Below are 21,438 nucleotides of genomic sequence, written 5' to 3' on the forward strand. Positions count from 1 at the left end.
CGCCTTGTTTCCTTGTAGCGATCGCATGATTGAACATCCGGACATGTCGGTCAGGGGCTCATATTTTATGCAGAAAGAAGTATAACAAATGTCCCCTGTTACAATCGACTAATTCATCACTCTCGTTATCTCGCTTTCATTTACGTATGTACACGGACGCGCATATATCCATGATTTATGACTCCTCCAACATTAATTTTATGTATCATTGTTATCGGATAATTTTTATAATTCACTACAAATCTATCTAATATTACACACTTCTTCCAGATTTTGCGGATTGTTTTTGAATATCAAATATATATAAAACATATATATGTTTTATAAGATTGACAACGTTGTAGATCAAAAACATATCTTACGCTTATTATGGTGCGTCTAATGTTAATTTGCTTTAGCCAATGCGCGCTGATTTGCATAATCAGATATACGTGTAACGTCTTAAATAATTCAATAATGCTCACACGCGCTAACCCTTATACTTACATTGTTTCTGTTGCCACGAAAGACGAAAGCATTTCTGACGCGAAAAAAATTCATCATCTTTAATATCAATTTAATAAATTATATTATTCATATTATCCATATAAAAATGTTTATATAACGCATCCATATAAAACTAATTTATAAATTTTTATTTCGCAGTATCGTATGCCTCGTCGCGAAAGCTTGTGCAATACATCTTCACAAATTATCACAATCAATATCCGCAGTTCTTCTTTGTCAAAGATTATTATCGCAACGGCGTAAGTAATATCGATCGTTAAAACATCCCATTTTTCACGCACCAAATGACGCGACACAATTCGCGAATTATTGTTTAAAAAGAAAAGAAAAAATAGGGCAAGGTAATTTGTGTATGTCAGTCAATATTATCTACTACTATTATCACTGTTATTTATTTATCGGCACTTAGGGTGGAACGGAAAATCTTCGGTCGATATATATATTATCTCCTACACTTAGGGCGGAACGGAAATTTTCGGTCAATATGAATATTATCTTCTACTACTACTACTATCACTATTGTTACTGTTATTTATATGTTTACACTTAGGCTGAAACGGAAAACTTTCGATTGTGCGCACAATATAGCAATAGCGCGGAAAAATTGTTATTTATGAATACGAATTCCAAATAAAAAGGGATTTTGAAATCCGTTAATATCTTCCGTTAAATGAGCCCTTTTGGCGCTCAAAAGTAATTTTTATATAATAAAAAGTTTATTTAACGCATTTTTGGACCCGCTTCTTAATGTCATTTCTCCAGGATGCACGCATAGTAGATTGGGCGTAGAAAAAAAAGTTTTTTGCCCCACTCTAAATGCTGATTGACCGCAATTCGTAAAGCGTGAAACTCCTCCATAGATTCCGACCGAACCGGGGAAGGTAGGAGCGCTCACATATAAGAAGTATAGCCGGTGCGTTTAGGTTTTATTTGCTTCTTTCCAGCCTACCCTGAAAGAGAACATTCCTTTCCAATCGAGCACTGCGACGAAATACGTCATGAGAAAGATAATTTTTAAAAACGTGTTCCTGGCGTGCGTTCTCGTCGCCCTCATCTCTGGCAGGTAAGTGAAAGGACACTGCATCCACAAATTGGAAGTGCCACGCACGCATGTTGATAAAACGGAAGTCGGTATTAACGCATGTGTCGCGCAATATATCTCCTCCTGGTAAAACAATGAGAAATAAAAGTTGGATTTTTCAATTAAAGGGCTTAAAAAATAAATGTAATAGCGTGTGTGTATATAATAGGTGTGTAACATTCGTGCAAAATGTGTGCATATGTAGCGAAAAAAAAGTAACAGAGATTGCTGTTGAGTTATGCTAATTGTAAGTATTTAAATCGACTCATCCTAATCGAAGTATTTATAGGATGAAAATGTTTCCATGCAAAAAAAATATTGATCAAAGTTGGGATGTGTACAATAAAATTCTGTTTTCCCGAACATATGTATAATTAAAAAGAGAAATCAGTAATCGGTTAAACGTTGATCACAAAGATGTTGAGTTAAATCACTCCATAGCTTCGAGATTCAGCCAATAATAAACATTATTGGAAAATATATCGCGGATACCTATTTTCAAACAATTATACCACGATACTAATTGTTAGACTTTTCCCTCATTTTCCGCGAACAAGTGCAGTAGCGCATGTATGAATTTGCATGAGCGCATTAAGGAAGTTTTTTAACTGATAGGAATATACAACTTATTTAGCACGTTTCCTTTTTTGCCCTCTCTGTCTGCACAAACTTTGTTGCTACTTATATCTAATACCCCGTTAGAAAAATGTTTATATCTTAAAAAAGAGTCTACTGGCTAATGTTTATTTTTGTCAATGCAGATCAATTTTAATCTTGGTTCAACTCACTTTTTATCTTTTTCCAATTATTAGAACTACAAAAAGATAAGAAAGTTAATCTACATTGGTAGAACACGGGTAGAAGGTAAAAGGTAAAACTCAAAAGTAACTTTTTTAAATGATGAATAAAATCATTATTATCATAACATTGTGAATTTTATGTTCTTTCTGACATGTTCTAACATAAGTAAGCCCTTTGTAATTAAAGATTTAGGGACAACGTCTATTTCCGGATATTTATAATATTCGAATGAAATTGTCAGTTGCTTTAACTCAACATTACTCATGATTGTAAAAAAATGTTTTATAGATACTCCATATCTTATATGGAATAATGTTGTTTTAAAAATCGCAGCAATCAAAAAGATATCACTTTTCGCAAAAAGAGAGGGGAAAGTAAACAAATATTGATAAGGACGCGATATATACTACACGTAACATCTCCACGATCTTTTCGTTGTTTCTGTCCTTGGAAAATATTCTTCATTGCGAATTTTCCATTCAAATTCGTTCAATGTTTTCATGTGAAAACGTGTGCATGTTCAATCGCCGCTTATAAATAAATGTAATATGATCTCCATTTTTATCAATGCAGGTTAACTTTAATCTCAGTTTAACACTTATCTTTTTCTAATGTTTATTTCTACATGGATTAAGTTTAATCTCGGTTTAACTTACCTCTAATTTTAGGAATTAAAAAAACAAAAAGAAAAGTAAATTAAACCGAGATTAAAGTTAATCTAGGTTGATAGAAATGGAAATAATTCTTACAACTAGAAAAAGATCAAGTGTAAGAGTTAAATCGAGATAACAGTTAATCTACATCGGTGAAATAGACATACAAGGCTAACTTCTAATCACACTTCGATTAGCTAGCGATTAACTCATCAAGCAACTAAGATAACTCTTGTAAAAAAAAAACAGAATTTTTCTATTGTCGTGGAGAAGAAGACTAAAAATTAAGGGAAGAAAGATTATATCATTATATTATAACGAAGTCGGAGAATATTTTCCAGAGTTAGAAATTTTGCTGCGAGCGATTTTGGTCAATCGGCACATTCATCATCGATCGATTAAAAATCTTTCGAGTTCGCCGCTCAGATAAATCTTCGGTTCGGAGTGGAGTTCGGTCGAAGTCGTCTCACGATAACCCTTTGGCTGAAAAACAAAATGTGTTTCATATCGTTGCAACTTTATCGCGTCAATTTCAAATAAATAGCCGTCCGCCGTGTTCTTCGCCGGCACAGTGCCATCGGCGGTTATACGAAAAGCAATTGGCTCAATTACCCGTCCCCACGCGAGTTTAATATCTATTCGCTTCAACATCGTTTCTCTCCTCTCGAGGCACTCGTGTTGCTCGTCCGCAACGACTCGTCGCTTCCCCGCCAAGCAATTTCGACCGCGACCGGCTTGAAACGGACATTTCCCGGACAATGTCGACGTAAATATCGAACCTGTTGCACAATTTGTTTTGGTTTTGACAAGTCCGTCCTCCCCTCACTCCTCGCGCCTTCCGCACCTCTTTTTCCCGTAGTGAAAACGTGGCGAATGCGAGAAGCACGGACGCGAGTGGAAAAAATGTGGCACGCAGCGCGTGAAAAAAAAAGTAGACGTAATACGTCCGTTCCTTTTAATCGCGCTCTTTCGCAATCTTCTTACAATTAGATTCTCTCGGTTTCTCTTTTTCTTCAAGTCTTGACTTTTCACTCTCGAGATCGTCTATAGAAGTCCCAGACAATCGGCTACACTTGCACTTTCTGTATTTGGCTGCAAACAGCTGTTTTTTTTTTATTTCGAACGCAGAAAGTGCAAGTGTAGAAAAACAAACCTCATGTTTTTAATAATGATAACAACTGATAACAGCTTTATTGTTTATGTTTCAATTAATATGGTCGGGTATTTATAAAGAATCCTATTACTCGCGTATTCTTGTGCCAGAAATTTCACGTCACAAATTAACTTGTATCCTTTATGTTGTGTTTTTTTGACGTTATGTTGCGTTTTGTATAAAACTTATATATATTTTGTTTGCATTAATGCCACGCAATACATATTTCCATTGATTGGAATGATCGAGGGTATTGAAAACTCTAACTCTAGCTAAAGAGCACGTAACTCTAATTAAAACAGATGATAATGGTCAATATAAATAAATCAGGAGTGTCATTCTTGACGCATGTTTGTATATCTACGTACTGATCATTGATAATTAGTTTTTAGACCTTTTACAAAATGTGTAATGTACAACAATCCTACTTGCAGGGAAGCTGAAAGCTGCGCGAGTGTAACTGTTGAGAAGGTGACACCCGTTTACGGCCTTTCCGAGGGCCCTCATTGGGACGACCGTACTCAAAAGTTATATTTTGTTGATATATATAATCAGTATATACGCAGACTAGACCCAGCAACAGGCGTTGTGACCAGCGCACACGTAGGTGAGGGCATGCGTTTCTCTTTTACGAGCGCTAAATGTTCCATTGAATTTATAAGCACACATTTATAAGAGGTTCCGTAATGTTCTTTCAGCAAATGGGACAGTCAGCGTTGTCGTACCTGTGGATGATTCGACTGACCAACTTGTAGCAGGTGTGGGAAAAAATGCTGTTCTTGTTACGTGGGACGGAAACAGCGACCAGTCGGAGGTATCGGTCAAACTGTTGAGTTCGCTCGAATCTGCTCGGGCTCAAACAAGAACCAACGATGGAAAGGTGGACTCAGCTGGAAGATTTTGGATCGGTAAATTGAAAACGTTGTGCTTAATGGAAATGCGATTTTTGTTCGTCTGAAATGACGTGACATTTTTTATAGGTACTATGGCTAACGAAATCGATGGACAGATAGCTCCCAATCAAGGATCATTATATCGCGTGGACAACGATCTTAAGTCTGTGAAGGAAATATCGCCTGTTTCAATAAGTAACGGATTGGCATGGAATATTGAAGATGGCACCTTCTATTTTATTGACACACCTACACGCGTGGTTGCGGCGTATGATTACGATCCAATTGATGGGAAAATATGTACGGTTTATTACATATTTTCATTGGAGTTCTTAATTTTTTATTATACCGTATGAAGTGTGCAAGCATACATCATATGTAACTAAAAATTATAGTAATCATGAGGCATAAGATTCAAAGATAGAATTTATAGGGATTGTAGATGCTTGTGCTATATATTTTTATGTTTTAGCTAATAAGAGGATTGTGTTCGACCTTAGCAAGACTGATCTCGAAGGGTCACCCGATGGAATGACCATAGATTCAGATGGCAATCTTTGGATAGCGCTATTTGGTGGACACCATGTAAGTGTATAAAGAGCGACAGATTTAAAGATTGACGAATTATTGTTTGTAACATTATAGAATCCCACAGTAACTCGCGAAATTCATTGTTACGAATTTCTTTTGAAAATTCATAAACGAAGATATCTATAGCACACCATAGATATTTGTTTGTTTATATATTATGTTGATAGGTCGTTTTTTCGTCTCGAGTGCCTTTTTTAAATTAAATAATTATAGATAGGTAATTATTGTGTAGTAGTACATTTGATCAGTTTCGAGAGTCATGCATATATAGTACAAAAAAAATAACTTCCATTAAACGAAAAATGATTATTTCTGGCAGTACGATCTGCGGCAAAGCTAAAGTCATAAAATTATTAGAATCTTGTAATCCATAAAAGTGTTTTATTTAGGTTATTCAAGTGGATCCGAAAACGGGAAAAGTATTACGCAAAATTAAGCTTCCGGCTGAAAACGTGACCAGTGTCGCGTTTGGCGGTCCGCTTCTAGATACTTTGTATGTGACCACATCGGGCTATAATTTAACTGTAGAGCAACGAAAAGCGACTCCTGAAGCTGGTGCTTTATTCGCCGTGAAAAACTTGGGAGTTCGCGGATTTCTCGCAAATTCGGTTACGTTGAACTAAAAAAAAAAAGATTAGTAAAAAAATAGATTTGAAAGCGCATCACGCTTCTTGCAAAAATTTATGTATTCCTAAATTTTATATCGTTGAATAAAAATTATTAAACATCGCTTTTAAAAAGTAGAGGAATTGTGCCTAATATCGCCCTTTTTCCTAATTCCGCATCCTACTGTCAAATGCTACTTTTTTGTTTTCCTTGAGAAAAGAAAGTTAAACTTTGAACACATTCATGCCATGGAGATCACATTACGATAACTCTAGAAAAAAAATAATGCGGTTTAGTTATACTAGGTTTGTTTTCTATTGCAGAACTGACTGCACTATAGTTCATATCTTTTTCACTGCACATTAAAAGGAAAATGATAAACTCTGAACTAGTGCAGCCAGTTCAGCAATAGAAAAAACCCATTGTTATGGGAGTTAAGTAATTTAGTTTTAGGTTTTAGGTATATAAAACTTGTGTGAAAAAGAAAATTGCTAAACGGTGAAATAACGATGAAAATGATAACAAGAGAAATTTATAGTTCTTAGATACCAAAACTGGAGGTAAGTTACGAACACACAAACACATAAATTGTGTTTAGAAAACGTTCAAGTTTATTGAAGCTAATTACATTAGATTATTGTACACGTAGAAAAAAGTTTCATCATTATAAAGTATATGCGGTAAAAAAATAATGTTTTCTTATGCGGAAATGCCTTAGTAGAATTAGTGAAAAAGCAATGTGTTATTTGCATCTGTGAACATACTAAATTAATTAAATTATATCTTTCATTAATGAGAGAGAGGTATGTGTATAACCGAAACTTCATAATTGAATAAAAATCTTTTGGATTGTTTACCTAAACTTACGATTAATAACGTTAGAAAGCGCATAATAAAATTTCACTGTACCTCTCTAAGAATAAGATATTTCTGAAAAAGAACGATCGATTTTGATACGTAAATTTGTTTCTTAGAATTTTTATATCCTCCAAAGAGGATTAGATATACTTAAACATGACTAATTAAAAGAATAATTAACGCTAGGCTTTGTATTGCAACAAAAAAGTTTTTACAGTAAATAAATAAAAGTCAGTAAGAAATAAAACTCATATATACAAAAGTCAGAATAATTTTGTCACAAATAATACTATAATTTACCGCTAATATAAAAATTTTAAAGAAAAACAAATTTAATATATATTATATAAATTAGTATCAATATCAATTCATTGCATTAGAATTCGATAGATGATTTTATATGCAATTAGTTTCAGCGTTTAATAAACCGAAGCAGAAATTATACGAAACGCATGTAAAACACATAACGTAGCTATAATGCGGTAAAGTAAAGTAACTTCATTTCTACTGAAATACTATCGCAATTGTCTGAATACAATGTTATCTCAAGGTAAGGAATTAATTAATATTATCAAGTAGATAACTTTGCAAATAATCCTTGAAAAAAGAAAAAAAACATATTACACATATATATATTACGCAAAATAAATGTCAGCGCACGTGGCTTATTTGAGCGATTCTTAATCGTCCAACGTTATAATTTCGACATTATCAGCAAGGAGTTTATCCTGTGTCTTCTTGTTCGAAACATTAGCGGCTTTTCCCCTGGATATATCGTACATGGACATACAATCAGCGGTGGCCGACGGCCTCAAGGTCTCTGGGACCTTCGGCGGCACTACACTCACAGAAGATGACAGAGTTTTCGTATAATCAATGCTAGGCTTTAATGGCGCCTTCTGCTGCGGTATTATCTCCAGGTGCGAGTGCTGTTGTAACTGCGACAGCATCGAAAGTGCCTCGACCGAGCTGCCGGGAGGGAATGAAGTCGGTAACGAGCTCGGCACCTCCATCGCCGTAGGCGGTTTTGGCTTGCTGATAGATTTCTTGTAGCTATGATATTTAGCGCTCGCCGCCGCCTTAATACCGCCGGGCTGCGAACCGACAGGGCTTACCGAGATGCCGCTTAATTCTGGAGGTATAAAAAGCGGTTGCGATATCGCGGCGGAACTCGTCGGTATCGCGTTTAGTAGATTTGGAAAATTGCCAGATATCGGCACTGGCATGGACGTCGCCTTGGCCGACAATTTCGCCTTCCTCACGGGGTGATTCTGCACGTTCGTTTGCGTCGAGTAAGGTCGTTGGGAGTTCTTCTTCGACAATAATTTGTGCTGTAGCGACGTACCGGAACGTGACACGTTCGGTAAGTTCATGGGCAATGCTTGCTGCTGTTTCATAATCACCGGCGCGCCCATGGATGTGTGGGCAACGTGCGGCATGGCCACGGTCGGATTTGTCGTCACGGTACTACCGCTAGTCTTCAGAGGCGAGTGCGACAGCGACGGATTGTGCGCGGGTTGCGGCTCCGTCAACGATTTCGAGACCCGTATCTGCGGCGCGCCCATCTGTTTCGGCGGACTGCTCTTCACTTGCTGAATAATGGATGGTTTGAGCAGGGACACCTGCGCCGACGGGTTGGACGAGTGTAATACCGGTTTCGTTGGCGATATCTGAAGCGATTTGGGAATGTGGACGGGTAATACCGGTTCGATCTGCGCGCCCGGTTGTTTGCCGAGCTGCTTCACCTTGTGATGAGGCTGCTGGCTCATCGAGGTGCTAACTGGCGTTATAGATATGCTAGGTCGGTCTTTCGTTAGTGACATAGTAGTGCTAGTCTTGGCCGCCGCTTGATGGTACATGGGGTTCGGTCGCGAGGTCGACACTGTAGAATTACTTAAACTCAGTAGTTGTTGCACCGACGCTGTCATAGGATCTAAAGAACCTTTCATATTATTCAAATTAGCGATGTTACTCGAAGTATTGACGTTAGAGCTGGATGTACTCATTGTCGAAACATTGCTGATGCTGGTTATGGTAGTACCAGGATTGTTTAAGCTAGTGAGATTGGTTAACGACGACAGATTGTTCTGATACTGTCTAAGGATGTCTTGATAACTTCCTACTTGATTTAAGTAGGTCATAGCTGTTAGTGGATCCATCATATTGCTGCTTAGTCCGCTGGCCAGTAGAGCCGATAGCATGTTCGGATCGACCAATGGACTCATGAAATAAGGATTTATCATAGAACGATTCGGCCCAGATGCACCCATGTAATTCGCGAAGTTGCTCTTGGAACCGAACTGACCCATCACGTTGCCTTGTTGTAGAGCATTCAAGTATTTGTTAACATTAGGCGGACGTCCCCTCGGACGTCCGGTAGACGTTAGATTTCTATGCGGCTTGCGATTCTGCAACGTTTGCGGGGACGTTGAGTTGACCGGCACTTGTGGCGCGGGCGTCTGCAACAAAAGATATTAATTTGATAATAATTTAATTACGATCGTGATATTGACAATCGTGATGATAAAGCGGTAACAGCGATTTATTTACCGAGATAGTAGAGGCGACCTGTAAAGGTGGCATATGAGAGCTATTGCTGTTGCTAGTAATAGATGCGATTTTGTTTGCTTGTATCTGACGTTGACAACACTTAATAGCGATCTCCAAGATGTTTCCTTCCAAGTTCTGTAAACAATAAACGTGCGAGTATTAACATTTGAAATTGTCGCGACTATTATTTAATAACTGTTATAAATACAAGTAAGAAATAATAGTTTATAATCGTTTGACTCCTTGAAAAGTCATTTTTCAATGAAATAAAGACACAAATAACATAACATTTTACGACATGGTACGATTGTAATAATATTATATTATTGGTGAACATATTTTATTTTATGTATTTTGCAAATACGTCATTTGTGTGTTATTGCTAGTATTATCTATAAAATCAGTTATGCGAATGTAAAAAAAAAGATTAACACCGGACAAAAGGAAAGATAAGATCTGATAAGAGATAAGATTCAAGATGAGATACATATGTACACACATATATATATAACTTCCGCTGTTTTAAAGTTCGCTATATGTAAAGTGTATTCACACAGATAGCGCTAATTCCGATAGCGATTATTAACAAAAGTATATTTTCTAAGATTCAATAAGAATTATTCGCCAGTGATGAAATAATAATTCGGTATAGTTAAACGGCCTGACTGGCAAGTTTTATTAGTATATCACAACGACGTTTCGACCACTAATTTGGGTCCTTTTCAAGTTATTTTAACAATGCTAGAATACGAGAATGAAAGAATATGTAAGAAATTTAAAAAAACAACATTACTCGTTGAACGGATTTACGATAATAACGGTAAATAGGACTTACATGGATCATTGTGCGTCAATTATATAAAATTCGTGGCGGGTCGGAAAAATACGACGGTCTCATGTGAAGGCCGAAAAACTAATGATACATTATCGCATAATACAGTAAACATAGAAGGAGAACTTAAAGTGATACATTATCGCAAAATACAGTAAACATAGAAGGAGAACTTAAAGTGAAGAAATTATTCGATCAAAGACCAATGGTAGGTTTTCAGTGTCTTTCTGTGAGTTGATTGCCCCTTTATGTTTTTTAATAAATAGCATTTCAGAAATTTCACGTTTTTTTTAAATTTTGTTCTTTGTGTAAGATTGTAACATCCTGCCATTTGAAATTATGGTCGCAATCTGTTCTATGCTTACTGACGACCGAATGTTGGTTGGGGGGTTTTTTGATGTCTGCGCGATGCTCTTTTATACGCGTTTCTAAATGTCGCTTCGTTTGTCCGATATAGCATGCATTGCAATCAGAACAATCGAGTTTATAGACGACATCAGTGCATCTCCCGATCTCCAATTTATCCTTCCCTTTCCTGATTAGTGTATCCATTTTCTTAGGGACCGTATACAAGGTGTTCAAACCGTGCGATATCCGGGATGCGATATCGGGAGAGACCCGGATGAATCTGGACCAATTTCTACACGCTATCAGAATGATTCTTAACTCCACTAGTTTTTAGAAGGATAAATTGGAGATCGGGAGATGCACTGATGTCGTCTATAAACTCGATTGTTCTGATTGCAATGCATGCTATATCGGACAAACGAAGCGACATTTAGAAACGCGTATAAAAGAGCATCGCGCAGACATCAAAAAACCCCCCAACCAACATTCGGTCGTCAGTAAGCATAGAACAGATTGCGACCATAATTTCAAATGGCAGGATGTTACAATCTTACACAAAGAACAAAATTTAAAAAAACGTGAAATTTCTGAAATGCTATTTATTAAAAAACATAAAGGGGCAATCAACTCACAGAAAGACACTGAAAACCTACCATTGGTCTATGATCGAATAATTTCTTCACTTTAAGTTCTCCTTCTATGTTTACTGTATTTTGCGATAATGTATCACTTTAAGTTCTCCTTCTATGTTTACTGTATTATGCGATAATGTATCATTAGTTTTTCGACCTTCACATGAGACCGTCGTATTTTTCCGACCCGCCACGAATTTTATATAATTGACGCACAATGATCCATGTAAGTCCTATTTACCGTTATTATCGTAAATCCGTTCAACGAGTAATGTTGTTTTTTTTAATTTCTTACATATTCTTTCATTCTCGTATTCTAGCATTGTTAAAATAACTTGAAAAGGACCCAAATTAGTGGTTAAAACGTCGTTGTGATATACTAATAAAACTTGCCAGTCAGGCCGTTTAACTATACCAAATTATATTTTCTAAGATTTACTATACTTACTTTATTGCCTATATACATCTTGTATGTATCTGTCAATAATGTTGCAAATGATTGTATAGTCGATTCTTTGCCCTGAAAATGTTTCTGGACAAGTTGATATATTTCGTATACATCAAGTAGTACTTGTGTTCTAGTGTCCGTTCTAATAAGGTGCACGCTGTCAACTGTGCTTATCGAGCCCATCGCCTGAACTCTGCTCCTAAGCGACTGTTGACAAAGTGTCAGAGCTTGTCGGGATAATTGTTCTCTTTCAGAATCACGTAAGTATTTTCTAGATGCAGAAAAAGATCATGTATTATATCATCCATTTTCTCTTATTACATAATTCTGTTTTGCTATCTTGAGTCAGAAGCGTAAATAACATGATCTAAATTTAAAAAACTATGTTTTTAAATTTAATTAATCTTACTTGTCTGAATCAGGAATCTTTCCGAGCTGTATGCATAGTTGCATTAACATTCGGCTATCGTTGCTTTCTTTTAACACTTGCATAAGTAACGTTACGCATTTCGACATGTGTGAAGCGAAGCTTCCAGGTCTGTCAATTTCATTAACTGGAATGTGCCACACCCCCTATAACACAAATGTTATTTTTAAAGAATATAATGTCATATCATTAATATGGAAAAAACTACTTGTTTCAACAGCTTTATAACATATTAATTTCATACATAATTACAGGTCTTATCAGATAATTAAAGGAAAATGGCTATAATTCGTGCTATATCTAAAATTATGATAATACTGTATGTACTTTGTTCCGCCATCAGGTAATAATTAAATCATTATTTGATTACTTTTTATAATCTACCGCAAATACTAAAATAGTTAAAAAGTTTCTACTGCTATATTGCTTTGCAAATTTTTTAATGAATAAGATGTTTGCATGCGAATAATATTTTGCAATAAAATAATATTGGAATATATATAAAAGTCTCTTTTGTAAAATAGTCAAAAGTATAGTACTACACCAAGAAAAATAGTGATAGATACAGATCCTGGAGGAGATGATGCTCTAGCAATAATGCTGGCTGTCATGCACGAGGCTCAAACTCGTGAAATCGAAATTCTAGCCATAACTGGCACATATGGCAATACCAATATAGAAAATGTAGAAAATAATTTATTAAAAATCTTAACAGTCGCTAACAAAAAAGTGAGTATTTTTAACAACTAAATATTTTTAAATATATATATTCAATTTTTTTACAATTTATAGATAATATTTAAAGATCTCGTACAATACCTATGTATGTAATTATAATTAATTTTCAAAACACTTGGCAGGTACCCGTATATATTGGCTCCAAAAAACCATTAATAAATGAATATGAAGATGGATATTACTTTGGTAAGGATGGATTTGGAGATTTTAATTTTACCGAAAAGATAACTGCAAAGATCGACAGATCGAAACACGCTTCTGTGGCGCTTGTAGACTTAGTGAAACAATATCCAGGTATAATTACTTTTATTTAAAAAAATTGCTCACGATACTAGAGCTTTATTAATTTAATATATATATAATTTCTCTATTAATTTAATATATATGTTGTAAATATCCAATTTTTTTTTATAGGTGAAATAACTGTAATCACTCTTGGACCTTTAACAACAATTGCTACAGCAATTGCATTAGAACCCAATTTTCTACACTTAACCAAGCAACATATCATGATGGGAGCGAACATCAAAAGGAATGAGGCTGAATTTAATTTTAAGCAAGATCCAGAAAGTGATTGGATTGTGTTAAATAATACCAATAAACCTAGCATTATACTTCCGATAGACACAGTACATTCTCATGCCTTTTCAAAAGTAATATATCATAATATCTACAAATATATATGTAAGCATTTGAGTTTTATATTGATCTTTAAATAATGGAACTTTTTTTTTTATTTAAACAGGACGAGTATAAAAGCCTTTACGGAAGTATGGATAATTCTATCGCAAGCTTTTTGTATCAAGCTGAAAGAAAGGCTTTAGAAAAACAAAATAATACGTGGCTGCCAGCGGATGGTATCACCATGGCAATTGCATTACAACCAGATATAATAATGCGATCTTTTAAAACTAATTTAACTCCGGTACTTGTTGGCGATGCAAGAGGTTCAGTTGTGGCAAATTCTGATATCCAGATACATAATGCAAAAATTATAGAATATTTTGATAAAACTGCATTTAAACGTTTTATATTAAAGTTACTTTCTAAATGATTTAAATTGGGCATTGACTTAATTGACAGATCATTATCGTATTATTCTAAAGTAACTTTTAATTTCATATACTATGTGTGTACACATATGTATATATCATGCACGTAAAGAATGCTTACATCATACAATTATAAAAATACTTACATTAAAAAAGTTGGTACTTCTTCTCTCGGCAAAAAGTCCTTGAAAATTTTGTCCGGGATAGAACTGACAAGTGTATGTCCCTAATAAGAGGTCCTTACATTTTGCGGTATCCTTCGCTTTTTTGTTATTAAAGAAAAAGTGTGAAAGTCTATAAAATGACTTGTGATGTTCTGTGAACCTTAATATACACTGCTCCAAGCCAGCTAAGCAATACGCAATTAATGTTGCCACTTCTTCTTCTGGCATCTGTTCTTCTAGAGTTCAAAATATAAATATCAAATGTGTAAGTTATAATTTTTGTGCACTAATAAAATATGATACTTGCAAATTAAAGAATTAATTCATTTCCATAATGAGCAATAGTATACTTTACCATTCTCTACACTATTAGGCTCCTTCTTCTTTTTGTCCGCGTCGCTGTCGACAGATTCACTATCACTGTCGCTAGAACTATCGCTGTCAGAACTATCATCACTACTGCTAGATTCCTCGCTACTACTAGAGCTCGAATTATTTGTCTCCGTAGTCGTAGTTGTGGTTTGCGTAGTAGTGGTGCTTTCCTGAGAGCCTCTTCTACTTAAAGTCATTTCTTCATTCGCATTGGCTTGCGCTTTTCTTCTCTCTTCTATTTTGTCCTTATTTTCTTTCTCCTATACATAAAAATTAATTGCACGTATCAATTAACGTTACAAATTAATTAAGTCAAATATATAAAAACATGTAACAAACTTACAGTAGATTGCAAGTCTTCGTTCTGCAACCATTTGCCATCGAATCTTCTGGTATCCTCGTCATCCGCTGAAGATTGCTGGGTTTCTTGACTAATTTCCATTGCCTGTTTCATGAGAGCATCCATTAAATCCTGTACATCATCAGTCTTACGTTCAGAATCGACTGTCAATATATTTGCCGAACTTTTCTTATTCTCCTCCGTTTTCGTCTGCGATTTCATTTTATCGGCACTCTTGTTTTCCAGCTTCTTTTTTTGCAATTTTGATTCATTGCTCTCATCACTAGATATGATCATTATATCATCGCTCGTTTTCTCCTTTTGCGACACCATATCGCAAACTTTGGTAATTATATCATCTATTAAGGCTACGACGTCCTGCATTAATTGTAAGTGCGAAACGCTACTTAATTTTATTCTCTTTGTATTGTCATGTGACGGTTCATCGGGAGATCTCTTACGACTCTCAAACTTTCCTAGTTCTGCAGACTTAATATCAGAGATTTTGCTCGATTTATCTATGATTTCTATCTCTTCGATACTATTCGAGCGTTGACATACCGCTACATTTTTATCTGTATCCGCTGTACTGTCGAGTTCCTTCGACACACTCTTCTCAATATCGGCGTTCTCTTCTTTTTTCTTGTCGTTAATTTTGGGCTGGTACTTCATAAAAGGCCCCTCGGAGCAGTTTTTAAGATGCCAATGGAACAACTGACCTAATGACTTCTTCAGTGGCTTTCCCTCGTGTTGTTCCAAATATTTCAGTATACTTGCATGAATGCGATAATGAACTTCTAGGGCCTCTATAGACAGATTTTGTGGGCTCTTGTGACTTATTCTACGTGGATATTGAGCGTTATTCTCATATAACAATTCACTAGCCTAAAATTAGATAGCAGTATATTAATTAGTATCAAATATTAATTAAAAAAAAGAAAGAGAAAGAATATAATAAATAAAATTATTAACCTTTGCGTAATGTTCCAAGAATACAGGAGGATCCTGATTTTTCTTCTCTGCAACTTTACCAAGCATATATTGATAAAGCCACCTTTCATCGTGCTGTATGGATGGCTCTTCAATAGTTTGACATATCCGATTAGCGGATTCAAAGCACTGATCTGCAATTTCCAGCATCTCTTCCTTTCTAGTTTCCAAAATTTCAAATCTCTCCATACTCAACGTGTCGGTCTCTTGTTTGAGCAATCGTGAACAAAATGAATGAACCATATAAACGAAATTCCCATATTCTGTCCAAATTACGGAATGACCAGGCGCCAGCTCAATAGCGTGGTGATAACTCGATTGCGCCATTTTTGCCTTGTTGAGAAATTTATCCTTTTTTCTAAAAATATCAAAGACATAATAAAAAAATATATAATACATAAAAAGCAAAGTGAAATTTAGAAAACAATACTTACATAGGTCTATAATTGTTCAACCAAATCTCTATTATGCTGCCCGTTGCCATAGCTAAACCGGTCCACGAATTTAATCCCTTTGGATATAAACACAAATCTAATAAATAATACCGGCATGCGTGTTCCCATTTGTTGTTTTTGAAATAAAAGTCACCCAACAGATAATAAATAGTGGATATCGAGTGCGGTAAAGGTTTCGTTACGCTCGGCATCTTATCTTTCGCGCCGATTATGTACGCCGTCATTTCGTCCACTATTTGATTCGGATCGCTTTCCTGCGGAACTAATCTGATTATTCTCTTGAACAGTATCTCCGTATCCGTGGTGATAGAAAGAATTCTAGGGGACTGAAAGTTTGGCAGTTGTTTCGGCTTGTAAAAATCAAACAGCAGCTGCGCCCCGTCCCAGGTTAATTCCATTTGCGGTACTCCGTGATCCTGATACTTCGGCCGCATCTTGTTCACTCTGTTCGGATGACCGTATAGGCAAAAGAATATCTGTTCCAAATATTTCGTGAGCCTATTCTTGATAGAAACATATAGAGGAGTTTCGAGTTGCGGTATAATAAGATTCATAATGAAGAACAGAAGTTTCGCCTCGTTGAAACAACACCACGAGTGTCTGCCGATAAATTCATGTGCAATGAATAAAATCATGATGGACGGTGGAATTCCGTCGTCCTCGTCATCCGATTCGGAATTATGAGAACTGTGTGATTTAGTTTTATAAGGGGACTCGGTTTTTGCTCTCTCTTTATCTTCTTTGCTATTAACACAAATCAATTTCATATAATATATATAATAACGGTATTCTATACACATTACTCGACAAACTTACTATTGTAGAATGTAATGTAATAGGATCCAAGGTAGAACAGTTTCCAATGGCATCTCCACAGCATTTTCTGGTACATCCAATTGATGACAAACAATGTGAACTAAATTTTGTACCAGTCTCGATAGACGAGACTCTGACAGATATCTTACTGAAATTATAATAAATCATGAAATTAATGTGATAATATTATATTACAGGAATGTCATTGGTGATAAGATGATCTTACCAATAAATGCACTGGCTTTGATCGTACAATCTTCTAATTTCTCAAGTGCCGTTACAACAGAACTTGTCCACTTTTTCTGTTCAGTTTCGTCAGAGGAGTTCAAATAATTTTGCCACGATTCATTCAGACAAGCCTCTGCCCAGACATAACATTCCTGAAAATATTCAATATTATTAAAAATTTAGCGTTTTTTACGTATTTTTTTTATGATGTATATATTTATGTTATTACTTCATATTGTTGAAGTTGCCATAAGCTGTCAAGTAACATGTTTAACTGTCGAACTCTGTCGACAATATTTCCATTAGTTACCAACAGCTTGTGTCTCTGTTTGGCAAATTTAAAAGTATCCTGCAATATGCAAGACAATTCTGCATATTTCTTTTCTTCATATAGATGTTGAATTTCGCCCAATTTTTTACCTCTACATAATAAAAAATTAAATTATAGTATCAGCTTTAATATATACAGTAGGTAACTTGGAACGTATAACACAGTTAATATAAATATTTAAAAAATACCTCTGGATTGATGTAAGCTTTTTCTTGACAAGTTTGGCACTAATTTGTGAGTTATTTTTACAATTTAAGAGCATGATACATGGATTTAAGCTTCTACTTTCCATTTCATGCAGGCGATTTAATAACTGAAAAAATTCATATCTATTTAGTTTGTAACAATAATTACTTTAATATTAATTTAATATTGCATTTTCTTACCAGTTCTAATGTTTCTATGACTATGTCTGTATCACCTTGGCACAAAAAAATATTACTTTTGAGCCATAGAATTCTCAGCAATGTGTATAAATTTTCTTCCTTTAGAAGATCCTGTCTAACACTCGCAAATATAATATGTCCCAATTCTTCTGCTGGTATTCCAGTGCCAAGTTTATCTAATCTGCAATAACAATTTTATTTATACTACAAGAAGCTATTTTTATCAATATAAAAAAACAATTATTGAGGATCTTACGTTGGATTTGGCAAAGTATCTGGTTTATTATCTAGCCATTTGTCTGTATGAAGCTCACCAAATAACAATGTCGCTTCGGTATCCAACTTCAAAACTTTGTCATTGGCATCCTCATCAAATGGTGATAAATGTGGAATATGTTGTCTAAAAAAATATTTTCAATTCAAATCTTTCGCTTTTTTAACATGAAAAATTAATCTCTATGCACCTACCTCATAAAAACGTATGCTTGTAGATAAATATCTGACATTCCTTTCGGCCATTCTTGGTTCCATTTAGTACATAAAAATTCTGCAAATTTCGTGATAATTATCATTAAATTGCTTTTACCGCTATGCTGGTTTATAAATGCGTCCACATCGGCGGTTTCTGATTCTGTCCCAAAGTATTTCCGTGGTTGACTGTGCGGATAAAAATTAGATTAACATTATTAGGTACATATATTAACAAATATTAAATTATAGGCAAATACCTTGTGTCAGGACTTGGCGATTTAGAACTTTCCGAGCTTTTGAGAGTTTCTACATTTTTATTATTCTCCTGATTCGCAAATAATTGATACATATCCATGGTGTCCATAGAATCTTCGACATTCCTACTAGCATCATCCTTGGTTAATCTTACCGTCTCAGGTCTGTAAAACAGATAACAAGAAATTATATTTTACAACTTCTAAACTAATTACATATGTATATATAGTTATTTAATGTACATACAACAGAGTACTAGGGAACAATCTTCTAAGCGTTTCCTCTAATTGAACATCATCCCTCTCCGCTTCCCTTCTGTTCGAACCTCTTACTCTCGCGGATCGTCTCATGCTGTTGCAACTCCAAGCCCATTGCTGCAAAAAGCATAGTGCACTTCTGCGCCGTTTCTTCACCTTCTGTCCTTCCTCCTTTCCATCGCCTTTCTCGGAATGAGTTTTACTACTGTCTGTTTTACACATTATATCGCTTGCTTTTTCCACGCCTTTGTCAGAAGCCTTATCACTTGATTTATCACTTTCCTTGTCACTAGATTTTTCATTAGGTACTCCGTTATCCATGCCGTAGACGTCGTCTGTGACTTTGTCGCTCTCTAACTTGTCGACATTTGCATCTGCTTCGGAGTGCATTTGTTCCTCCAATTCGATAGTTTTCGTTTCAATTTGTTCTTCGCACCGCAAACCATCCGTGTCAGACATTCTCAACGGATCCTCATCTTCGACTATTTGCACGTCGCTCGAGCAAGACTTTTTGTCCTCTTCAATTTCAATTTCCATTGCCGTGTCCGTATTATAAATTTGATTGTCGTCCGACATCTCGCAATCTTCCGTTTCGATCTTAATAGGTTTGTCGATATCATTCACTCCGTGCGGAATCGAGTCATTTTGCTGATCTACTTCCATCATAATTACATTACTTTCTACAGCCTCCCCCTCATTACTCGCTGCATTTTTATCGCTAGGTTTTTGGACCGATAACACAATTTTGCTAACAAAATTCAAGTTATTTTCGGCGATATATCTATGCATGTCCAGCAGACTTTCTCCTAGAGCCAGCCACGTACAGCTCGTTAAGGGCATTCTTAAAGTCAACTCCGGCAAGGGTTTCGGCGTAAACTCTGCCTTGCAAACTTCCGCCCACTTTCTGGAAACCTCCTTCGCCTCCGCCAACAATTTGTCACCCAATACACGATCGTATTCGGTATACAAGGGTGGGTCTAACTGCCAGTCGCTATTGTACAATTTGTAACATTCTTCCATACACGGAATGTCTTTAAATATCCTGTCACGGAAAGCTAGACCCTTCACATAACACGGATCCATCTCCAATGCCACAGAAATATACAACAGACAATTCATATAATCAGGAACGGCGTATAAGGCAGTTATTAGGTTGTCCAAGCACGGCCAGTGATTGAAATTACACTTCAGGCCTTGCTTGAATGACGAGCAAGCCAGTTCCAGGTTGGAAGTCTTCATGGCCAACGTGCCGATCCTGTGCCACAGCGTCACGTCGGAATCGTCCAGGTTCGCAGCCTTCCAGTAATTCTCCACGGCGTCTTCGTAATTCTCGCAAGCTGCCTGAATGGCGCCGATGTTCTTGAAGCAGGAATATTTCAGAGACAGCATCGGTCTGGACCTGCCGTCCGGCACCTCGGGCTTCTCCACTTCGTCCAACAGCTCGGTATCCAGGAGGTCCCTGAAGACAATCAGCGCTTCCTCTTGCTTGTTCTCCTTCAACAGCTCCAGGGCTTTGTTGTACTCGGTCAGTGCTATTTGTTCCTGGAAGAAATTATCTCACAATTATTTTATCGCACATATCCAGTGCATTCCTTCAGTGTCAATTTAATTGTCGCTAACTTTACGATTATCAGTGCGCAATAATTTAGATCGCACCTCGCTGTGGAGAGAGAGATGTATACAAGCTGCGCGCACAATCCGGTTCCGAACGGGGAACTCGGACGTGGATTTGCGTGCGCTCGATCGTTTCGAGCATTAATTACGCACGCTGGATAAACAATGCTAACGCAAAGGATGCGTTGTGAATTAATGTAAACGGTAACGAAACGGGGCAGGGGGAAGCGTCGGAGGGATTTTTTTTTTAGGTTACATATCGATGTAAACAGACGTGGGGTACCTGCGCCTCCTTCGTGATCGTGGGTACATCCTCCTCCTCGCTTTCCTCGCTCGACTCCTCGTTGAGCGCCGATATCTTCATCATCCTGCCTTGATTTCGCGCGGTGTCACCTATGTACAAAACGTCAACAAAACAGCCGGTTTTTCAGCACGCCGCCATCGGGTCGGGGACCCACGAATTCGGTAGACGAGCTCGTCGAGCAGCCCTTCAGATGATCCAGATTTCCAGACAGCAATTAAGCGCACGCGAGATTCGAGTCAAATCGCTCGATCACGCCTACGATCCTTCCTCGCCTTCTCCAGCGTT

The 21,438-nt window shown here is 36.5% G+C and overlaps 3 protein-coding genes and 1 long non-coding RNA gene across 6 annotated transcripts; 2 read left to right on the plus strand and 2 right to left on the minus strand.

Annotated features, from left to right (window-relative positions):
• Window positions 1-833: 833 nt before the first annotated feature.
• LOC143908574 (uncharacterized) lies at window positions 834-4,110 on the minus strand. Its single transcript, XR_013260194.1, has 2 exons — window positions 3,822-4,110; window positions 834-1,672 (listed from the first exon to the last, which is right to left on the minus strand). It is a non-coding gene; the product is annotated as an uncharacterized LOC143908574 (long non-coding RNA).
• LOC143908515 (regucalcin) lies at window positions 1,412-6,422 on the plus strand. Of its 3 annotated transcripts, none has more exons than XM_077426209.1 (6): window positions 1,412-1,570; window positions 4,630-4,802; window positions 4,894-5,103; window positions 5,176-5,388; window positions 5,561-5,673; window positions 6,069-6,422. In XM_077426209.1, exons 1-6 carry the CDS (start codon window positions 1,506-1,508, stop codon window positions 6,300-6,302), a joined length of 1,008 nt encoding a protein of 335 aa, XP_077282335.1. In that variant the 5' UTR covers window positions 1,412-1,505; the 3' UTR covers window positions 6,303-6,422. The 3 variants fall into 3 exon arrangements, with proteins under 3 accessions (XP_077282335.1, XP_077282342.1, XP_077282345.1); XM_077426216.1 differs by lacking the exon at window positions 1,412-1,570 and adding an exon at window positions 3,612-3,808; XM_077426219.1 differs by lacking the exon at window positions 1,412-1,570 and adding an exon at window positions 4,199-4,545.
• A 661-nt stretch (window positions 6,423-7,083) lies between these two features.
• LOC143908454 (calcineurin-binding protein cabin-1) lies at window positions 7,084-21,313 on the minus strand. Its single transcript, XM_077426123.1, has 19 exons — window positions 21,133-21,313; window positions 19,225-20,777; window positions 18,981-19,142; window positions 18,721-18,909; window positions 18,509-18,652; window positions 18,253-18,433; window positions 18,055-18,179; window positions 17,765-17,957; window positions 17,534-17,687; window positions 17,308-17,455; window positions 16,471-17,235; window positions 16,019-16,394; window positions 15,050-15,931; window positions 14,690-14,966; window positions 14,317-14,570; window positions 12,363-12,526; window positions 11,954-12,224; window positions 9,694-9,828; window positions 7,084-9,602 (listed from the first exon to the last, which is right to left on the minus strand). Exons 1-19 carry the CDS (start codon window positions 21,214-21,216, stop codon window positions 7,824-7,826), a joined length of 7,836 nt encoding a protein of 2,611 aa, XP_077282249.1. The 5' UTR covers window positions 21,217-21,313; the 3' UTR covers window positions 7,084-7,823.
• On the plus strand, window positions 12,088-14,669 carry LOC143908529 (inosine-uridine preferring nucleoside hydrolase). Its single transcript, XM_077426225.1, has 6 exons — window positions 12,088-12,213; window positions 12,635-12,723; window positions 12,905-13,109; window positions 13,241-13,412; window positions 13,533-13,771; window positions 13,864-14,669. The coding sequence occupies exons 2-6, from the start codon at window positions 12,659-12,661 to the stop codon at window positions 14,170-14,172; spliced, it is 990 nt and encodes a 329-aa protein (XP_077282351.1). The 5' UTR covers window positions 12,088-12,213; window positions 12,635-12,658; the 3' UTR covers window positions 14,173-14,669.
• Window positions 21,314-21,438: the final 125 nt, after the last annotated feature.

The sequence above is a fragment of the Temnothorax americanus genome, unplaced genomic scaffold (genome assembly GCF_048541705.1).
Source record: "Temnothorax americanus isolate GAGA-0224 unplaced genomic scaffold, ASM4854170v1 Scaffold11, whole genome shotgun sequence".
In the NCBI taxonomy this organism is placed as follows: Eukaryota; Metazoa; Arthropoda; class Insecta; order Hymenoptera; family Formicidae; genus Temnothorax; species Temnothorax americanus.